The sequence below is a fragment of the Arachis hypogaea genome, chromosome 3 (genome assembly GCF_003086295.3).
Source record: "Arachis hypogaea cultivar Tifrunner chromosome 3, arahy.Tifrunner.gnm2.J5K5, whole genome shotgun sequence".
NCBI lineage: Eukaryota > Viridiplantae > Streptophyta > Magnoliopsida > Fabales > Fabaceae > Arachis > Arachis hypogaea.
In genome coordinates this window covers 110,683,682-110,693,134 of record NC_092038.1, presented here as the reverse complement: position 1 = coordinate 110,693,134, position 9,453 = coordinate 110,683,682, and the positions used below count along the sequence as shown (strand labels likewise).

General features: G+C 31.4%; 1 protein-coding gene across 1 annotated transcript; it reads left to right on the top strand.

Annotated features, from left to right (window-relative positions):
• The first annotated feature begins 1,751 nt into the window (after positions 1–1,751).
• LOC112790898 (ASI1-immunoprecipitated protein 3) lies at positions 1,752–6,483 on the top strand. The gene is made up of 8 exons (XM_025833520.3): positions 1,752–2,449; positions 2,625–2,687; positions 2,814–3,572; positions 3,687–3,821; positions 5,086–5,169; positions 5,475–5,534; positions 5,616–5,702; positions 5,953–6,483. Exons 1-8 carry the CDS (start codon positions 2,057–2,059, stop codon positions 6,241–6,243), a joined length of 1,872 nt encoding a protein of 623 aa, XP_025689305.1. The 5' UTR covers positions 1,752–2,056; the 3' UTR covers positions 6,244–6,483.
• Positions 6,484–9,453: the final 2,970 nt, after the last annotated feature.

Genomic DNA, 9,453 nt, shown 5'->3' with positions numbered 1-9,453 from the left:
TGTCAATCACACGTTCATGAGTGAGAATGGTGATGAGTGTCACATAATCATCACATTCGTCATGTTCTTGTGTGCGAATGAATATCTTAGAATAAGAATAAGCATGAATTGAATAGAAAACAGTAGTACTTTGCATTAATACTCGAGGAACAGCAGAGCTCCACACCTTAATCTATGGTGTGTAGAAACTCCACCGTTGAAAATACATAAGTGATAATGGTTCAGGCATGGCCGAATGGCCAGCCCCATAAAAGTCTAAGATAGCATAAAACTGATCAAAGATCCCTAGTACAATAGTAAACAGTTCTATTTATATTAAACTAGTTACTAGGGTTACAGAAATAGGTAAATGAAGCAGAAATCCACTTCCGGACCCACTTGGTGTGTGCTTGGGCTGAGCATTGAAGCTTTCACGTTTAGAGGTCTTCCTTGGAGTTAAACGCCAGTTTGTAACTTGTTTCTGGTGTTTAACGCCAGAATAAGGCAAAAAGCTGGCATCAAACGCCAGTTTGCGTTGTCTAAACTCGGACAAAGTATGAACTATTATATATTGCTGGAAAGCCCTGGATGTCTACTTTCCAACGCAGTTGAGAGCGCGCCATTTGGACTTCTGTAGCTCTAAAAATTCCATTTCGAGTGCAGGAAGGTCAGAATCCAACAGCATGTGCAGTCCTTTGTCAGCCTCTGAATCAGATTTTTGCTCAGGTCCCTTAATTTCAGCCAGAAAATACCTGAAATCATAGAAAAATATACAAACTCATAGTAAAGTCCAGAAATATAAATTTTGCTTAAAAACTAATAAAAATATACTAAAAACTAACTAAATCATACTAAAAACTATGCAAAAACAATGTCAAAAAGCGTATAAATTATCCGCTCATCATTAGCCATCTCTACAAACAAAATAATATAATCTAAGATAACATTTCATGTAATTACAGATAATACCATAGCAACAGAAACCTTAACTCTACCCATAACCCTAATTCAAATTTCTAACTTTTCTCAACTAATAAAACCTATAGAGAACATCCAATAAAGAATAGAGGGAAAACTATTTGGTGCAAAACGGAGGTACTTCGATCATCTTTTTCGATTTAGGATCGCAGTAATAATGACAACGGAGTTTTGTTAGGCATAGAGGGGCGCGAAAAGGTTTTTTTTGTCCCATTCTTTAATAAAAAAAATTAGAATACACGTAAATAAATTTGGAGGGATTTTGTTTCTACGTAGGTTCGGATACTAATAGATCAATTGCGTAATCAACATTAGAGTACTTTGACACACGAAGGTCATCTTCTATAGTTACAAAGTAAGTTTCTTTCTTTCATGGATACATTTGTAGTATTTACATCTTTTATAAGTAGAAATGATAATTTATTCAAGAAATAAATTAAAAAATACTACAAAAATAAATTGATATAAATTATAATAAATTAGATGATATTTGAATATCTAATTAAATTAATTATTTTATATAATTAATTCATCATAAAAATATATTTAACAAGTTAAAAATATAACTCAAAAAATACTCTCATAAATATAGCACGTAATCTCTAATATTAAATATAAAAATTCAATTTTTATATAATAAAAAATAAATTTAAATTTGCAGATGAAATTAAAATAAAATTTAAATCCTATCCTACTCATTGTCAACTTCTTCTAAACTTAATTAATTAAAATTAAAATTAAATTGTGATTATGCATAACAACAATCACAATTCAAAACTATCATAGTCATATTCGACTCAATGTAGTAGCCATTTGACAAAAATGATCACATGTCATTAGTCATTACACAAAACCTCACATTTATCGTTTCTTGAATATACAGCGTGTGAGGAAAGGAAGCCGTAGTAGTAGTAATGTGGAAGAAAATATTATCTAATAATTTAATTTAATCCGAGGCTGACATCCCAAAACGGAGAAAAACTCAAATCTTACACTGTGGAAGCAGTGATAGTATACCCCAGAAAGAGTGCAAGATCACAGTGATTTTGCCACATTTGCTTTCCTGAAAGGAAAAATTAAAAAAGAAAAGAAAAGAAAAATGGGGAATCGACGGTTTACTCAGGTGGCAATGAGCGACGACGAGGACGAAGAACCGCCACGTCCCAAGCAGCAGCCAGCTTCCTCTTGTTCTCCACCGTCGAAGCAGCAGCAGCAGAAGAAGAGGAAGCGCATGAAGCTGCAGGAGGAAGAAGACGAGGATGAGGAGAAGGAGGAGCAACTGCAGCAGGAGGAGGAGGAGGAAGAGGAGGAAGAAGAGGAGCGGAAGAGGAAGAAGAGGAAGGGGAAGGAGAAGGATAAGCATGTGGAAGAAGAGGAACCCCCTCAGGAAGACGCCAAGCCCATTGGCGATCCCATTAGGGTTTCTGGAAAGGGGAGAGGTAGGAAGAAGCATTTCGAGTCATTCGAGTTTGATGGAAACCAGTACACTCTGGTAACCACCACCACTTTTTCTTCTCATTCCATAAACCCTACTATTATGTTACACGTGATGAATTTCACAATTTCATTGCTTTTATCACTTACTTCAAATTGATTGTTATTTAATGAAATTGGGTTGTGAAACTTGCTATCTAAGAACTTTTGTTGCATTGTTCTTTTTTCTGCAGGAGGACCCTGTACTTCTTGTTCCTGAGGATAAGGACCAGAAACCCTATGTGGCTATTATTAAAGTGAGTATTAAGTTCTTTGCAAAATATTAGTTTTGAATATATTGTTGGCACAGTTGAAGCCTATTTATTGGTGCCTACGTTCTGTCCTGGGTTTGTGATTTCTAGAGTGGTGTGTTTTGGTGTCAGGATATTACACAGTCCCTAAATGGCAGCATGATGGTTACCGGGCAGTGGTTTTACCGTCCTGAAGAAGCAGAAAGGAAAGGTGGTGGCAGTTGGCAATCACGTGATACAAGGGAACTCTTTTATAGTTTCCACCGTGATGAGGTTCCAGCCGAATCTGTTATGCATAAGTGCGTTGTGCATTTTGTTCCCATACACAAACAGCTTCCGAACCGTAAGCAGCATCCTGGCTTCATTGTACAAAAGGTGTATGACACTGTAGAAAGGAAACTCTGGAAGCTAACTGATAAGGACTATGAAGACAACAAACAGCAAGAGATTGATGAGCTTGTTCAGAAAACCCTTAAGCGGATGGGTGAATTGCCTGACATCGAGCCCGAAGAAGCTCCTTCTGCTGATCAGGAAGATGTTATGAAAAGTAAAAGGATTTTAAGGAAGAAAGGCATTTCGCCTCTTGATGTTTCACGGGAGGAGGAATCAGGTCGTAAGGGTGACCAACATCTGAAACCTGAAACACCCGGGAGTTGTGTAAGTAATTCCTCTGAGCATTATCACATATTAGTGGATTGGAATGTGTTAACAGGGGATACCCATCGTGACAAAGTCCTGGAGAAGTTGCTTCAAAGTGTTCAATACGTGTTTAATTCGGATGACGGCATAAAGAAGAAAGAGAAAGGAAGTGAAAATTCTGATCCAGGTTATAATGGAAGCAATAATAGAACTTCCCAATCACCAAATGAATGTCAAGATAAGGTTCAGAAGGTACTCGGTGAAGATTCCAGTTCTGGTTGTGATCCCCAGTATTGTATTACGTATTTTCTATTATATACCTTGAAGATTATTATGTATTCATTGCTTGCCTTTTCCACTCTGCAGAGTTCCAAGTCTTTGGTCTGGCCGGATGCTGCGGTAACAGCTGTAGTTGCTTTGGAAAAAGTTTCACATGATACACTTTCATCGGATTATCAGAAGTATAACCAAAAGCTACGGCAATTAGTTTTTAATCTGAAGGTTAGAAGCAGCTCTTCTGCATAACAATCATATACTTGAAATATTTATAATGAATACAGAATACCTATGAATGACCAAAATATTACACTTGGATGCTACATTTTATCTTTGTTTACAATGTGACTTTTGGACTTCTATTTATAACTTTCTATTATGTTTTAAAAGTGATTTGTAAGATGTGAAATATGGTGAAAATGGTGGCACTCTTAGCTAGACCATAGGTCATGTGATAACCAGTAAGGTACTGATTGTTACTTTGAAATTTTCTAGTCTATACAAACTATAGTTTTTTTTTTTCATCTTTTTGTATTTTTAATCCTGTACATTTTTTTACCATTTTAAGTTGCATAAATTTAGTAAGTCAGTATGTACCTATTTCAATTTAGTATTCAGATATGCTGCGGACATCATTGTTGGGTGAATATAAAGAAATGAGCCCCATATTTTTGCTACATGATCTGGGTTATCTAGGTGGTATTATCCAGACTTATCATATCTAGAATAGTTTCTAAGAAGATTAGAACTGTGGTATGACAACTTGACAAGATTCTTGTGCATATTTTTATTAAGACCAAAAATTAGGAAATTTTTTGCCAGTATACTATTTGATGCAATGAAATTCCTAGGACAGAGCAGAGGTGGGTTGATGTAGTAAGAAGTGGTCTATGTATCTCCTGTCTTACTGTTATGTGCGTAGTAAGCTCGCTGAAGCGCATAAGGAAAGTGTCTGTTTCCGTTGATGGATTTTTATCCTAAAGCTGGATGAGTGTTAAAGAAAAAAACTTTGTTTACATGTTACTTGCAATGAGATTATATTTTCTCTCTTCAATGTACCTTTTCATCTCTTATTGCCCCAGCCCACCATGTGACAATAATTAGTAATAATTGCCAATTTATTTTCTTCTAGAGAGACGTGTTGGATAGGTGAATCAGTTCTGGGGGATTTTTACTTTTTTTTCTTTATCATTAAATTCCACTCACATCTGTTGATGTGAATGTTGGTGTGTGCATGGAGTGTTCAGTGCTAACTTACTATATGTTTTTGGTCAATCTCTATTAGTAATGGAGTAAAAACATAATAAGCTGGCTTTCTATGATGATATATTTAACAATAGTTTATCTGTTATATTTTCCTCACCATCACCACTACTAATGGTCTTTTTGGCTGGAGAAAGCAATGTGGATCTCTATATGTGTTTTTTTATATAATAAATGATGGTTTCCTTATAGTTACATTATTTTTTTCTCTTGGGGAATTTTTCAGAACAACACATTGCTAGCATGTCGTCTGTTAAATGGAGAATTGGAACCTTCAAAAGTATTTAACATGACACCCAATGAATTGAAGGTATTAAGTTTATTGCCAATTTTTATCTAGTTTTTCTTTTTATTGGAACTTTGAAGCTGTCTGCCCAATTTGTTTTCTAGTCTCTGTAATCTCAATTTTCAATTTAGATTAGTAGTTTCTTGTGATTCTTTGACTGTGGTCAACTTTCCGTTTTTCTCAAAACATCATAAATTCACAAAGCAAAAGAAAAAAAAAAGGAGAAAGAAAAAAATCCTAGTGCTTTGTAGAGCAAATATAAATTGTGTTTGGATTTTATGAGCTGGTATTTTATTGTGTGCCTAAGGACTAAATATTTGAAACTACAGGAGGGTTTGACTGCTGATGAGATATCCAAGAAAGAGCCTGATGAGTCACAGCACATGCAGGTTAATTTTATTCCTCACCGCAATGTTTATGTTATGTTGCCTGTTACATTAGTGATGGTCAGCTTTTCCATCTGGAAACAGATGACGGATGCGCGCTGCAGAAGATGCAGAGAATGCAAGGTGGGTTTGAGGGATATCATCCATGCAGGACATGGTGACAGATATCAGGTTTGAAGTTTAAACTCTTATCTGTTTTCCCCTGATGCACTTTTTAGGCCAATTCTAAGATGAAGTTTTGGTATGCATAGAGGAGTACTTCATTTTATTTAAAAATTAACAAAAATAAAATAATACATTCTACGTGATAGTTATCCAACCTCTCATCAAAGAGAATTTTCATCTCTCCATCATTTAACCTTTCCACCATAGTATGAACATCTTTTTTTATGGTTTTTTTAACTGTGCTATGTTTCTTCAGCTGGAATGTATTGCTTGCGGTAACTCATGGTATGCCTCACGTGATGAGGTATCAACACTGACCATAGATGCTTCTGATTCTAAACGGAGTAGTGTAGGGACAGCACCGTGGGCCACTGCTAAATTCGAGAGTGTTGAGAAGAAGCTGGTGAGCCCTCGTGAACCTGAAAGATCTGGTAATGACATCTTCAAGAAAACAAGCGAAGCATATATGCCTGTATTGGACTCCCAAAAATCATTTGGCAAGTCCAGGAAAGATGACAACACTGAAGCTACAAAACAAGCTGACTAGGAACATTCTGTTCTCTATAAAGTTTGGTTGTACCTAGCAATCTTTCTTTCTTTCTTTTTTTTTTTTTTCCTTCTTTTATTGGAGTGATAGTTGCAAAATAGTCGTGTATACTGTATAGTTCTCTTCTAGTCTAGTTTATTTTGTGCATGCAGCGCCCTTATTTCCTCTGTATATCATTAACTGAATTAATCACACAAACACTGTCTCTTGCTAATTTTTATAAAAACGGATTCTTACACACATTTAAGTGATATAGTTTTTCTTTTTAAACAAACTATAATGATATATTCTTCTAAATATTCTCTCAATTTTTTTGGTAAGATTTTATCTTTAAAAAAGACAAGACAATCTTTAAATGAAATTAATATTTTGATGATTTAAAAAGACCTAATTTTTTTTAGAAATTAAGAGAATATTTAAGATATTTTTGAGTCGGATTATATTTACTCAATGCAAATTAAAATTTACCAATGAGATATCATTCATGTTACAAAGATATTAGAATTAGATATTAATCGTATAAAAATACAGAATGATTTTGTAATAATGTATTTATAATTAAAATATAAATATATTAATTATTAATTTATGAATTTTATAAAAAAAATTAATTATTTTAATGATTATGTTATAAAAAATATATAAAACATACAAAAGAAAACAAAAGAAAAGTGTGTCATCCAGTCCAAGATTGAAGATTCCGTGGGTTTGATATGTCCCACAGCCACTGCTATTGAATTTAGGTTAGTGTGTCGCCAATCCAATCCCATCCACCTATCTTCCTTTTCTCCCCAACCTTAACCCTAGTCAAATTTACTTATCTAACCCCGTTCTGGCATGCTCCGAAAAAATTACCAAAAAATATTTTGACCTGGTCAACGTCTTTTTTTGGGCACCTCCCACTTCTGAGACCATCAGACCAACCCATTACTTGCCTTGTCCAATAGGGAAACGACACAAAGGGCATCTTCGTCAAATAAAATTCACCAAAGCAGATCTGATTCTGCATCCGACAAAACTGATTTATTGTGCCGAATTTCTTATTATTATTTCACCTACAAACATCTAATTATTGTTTAGTAGTGGGATTCTGCTCTAATTATATTATATTGCCATATATCCCGTACCTTCCCAAAACCACAAGATACTGATTTGTCTTAGAAAACCGCTCTTGTTACTGAAAAACATTAATAAGGGAACTCACAGTGCTAGTGTGCTACTATTAGTCTCTTTTTTTTTTTGGTGGGTACTACTATTAGTCTATTAGACTATTACCATTACTGTACTACCAAGACATCCTAAAATTTCACTACTACCCCTGTCTTTGTGGACCTGAATAGCACCATAGCTAAAGACTAGGAGTGTGTTTTGAATAGGTATTTTAAACATAAAATATATTTTTAAGATAAAATATTATATTACAATTTTTTTAATTGAAAATATTTTTAAATTTCAAAAAATTTTTAAGACTTTCAACTATTAAAAATAATACACTTTAGAATAATATTATACGTCTACATTTTTTTGTTTACTAAATCTAATTAAATTGGTTTAATATAACAAAAATCAATTATAATTAGTATTATTTTAAATTTTATTATTTAATTTACTTAGACTTGATTTATAAAAAAATTTGGATGTGTAATATTATTTTATATTTTAATATTTATTAATAATAAAAGAATTTCAAATTTTTCTTTTTCATCTTATTTTAAAATACATTGATGTGCATTAGTTAATATTTAAAACTAATAAATACTAAACTTAATAATATATTTATGAATAGACATAATTTAACTATATTTTTAAACAAAGCAATTTATCATAAAATTAATATAATTACTTCAACTAAACAAAATATTTTAAAATTAAATATTTAATTACAATATTTAATTTTTCTTATATTTAAAATAAATTAAAATTTAAAAAACTCTCACCTAAACACATTCTAAAAATTTTTCCTCTAGGGGTTATTTGTCTTTCAGGAAAGGTGCTCTCTCAATTGATTCTTTCTCGGGTTTGCACTTCGTACACTTGCTTTGCTTTCACCTTAGATCACTGATCTCATGCTGAGTGAGTGGCTGAGACACAAATTAATTAAATTATTTCTTGAAAAATGCAAAGTGAAGAGAAAGGAAAATAAGGGCTTGTTTGGGTGAGTTTTAAGAAAAAATTTTTTTGAATATTTTTTTTTAAAGATCTTATAGAGAAGTAAAATTAACTTTATGTTTAGATATTTCATGTAAAAAGATCTTTTTATTTATCAATTATGTTTGGGTATAACAATATAAAAGTACTTTTTTGTTTATTTATTACATGAAGAATATCTTTTTTTTTTAAAGAAAAAAGATCTTTTAAAAAAAGATGTAAATTACAGCTTCTCAAAAAAAAATTTATTTTACTAGTACTTTTATTTTTACTACTAGAAATTTGCCAAACACGTTAAAAAATAAAAAGGTCTTTTTTATTGAAAAAAGATTTTTTTTAACAAAATAATGGTGTCCAAACATATACTAATTATGTTATGTATGCATAATTTTTATGTTAGATACTTAGATTTAGTGTAAACCTAATATGAGGGAGACTTAACTACTAATTTAATATTAAAAAATTTAGATCTTAACAATTATTTTTTTAAAAAAAATATTATTAACAAAATAATTATTGAATGATTTAAAATTCGATAAAAATAATTAATTAATTATATTTTTTATAAGTGATAAAAACTTTTGTATTTATCAAACAATTTATCTATTTAATCCGAATTTTTACAATAATATTTAAATAAATATTTAAAAAGTACAAAAAAATATTTAGAATAAAATTTGATTTTTATTTTTTTTATTTTTCAAAAAAATTAATCATTCACAATAAAAAATTAAAAAATTCATTTGATATAAAATTATTAAATTTTAAAGTTGAATATATTTTATTTTTCTAACAATACTTGCAAAAAACTATATTAAAAATTAATCTCTCAACATTTCTTAAAATATATATTTAATATCTAATTTTTTTGTCACATTTTTTAATTTTTTGACATCTTATTTATTGTTAGTTCTAAAACTATTTTTATTACTCATGTAAAAATATTCGTACTATTTTAGTAATTTTGTCTAAGTGAAATTTAGATTTTAGATCTTAATAGATAGATAAGATGGGTCGACACAATACTCTATTATATATATAATTTTTTTTTCTCAAAAGAAA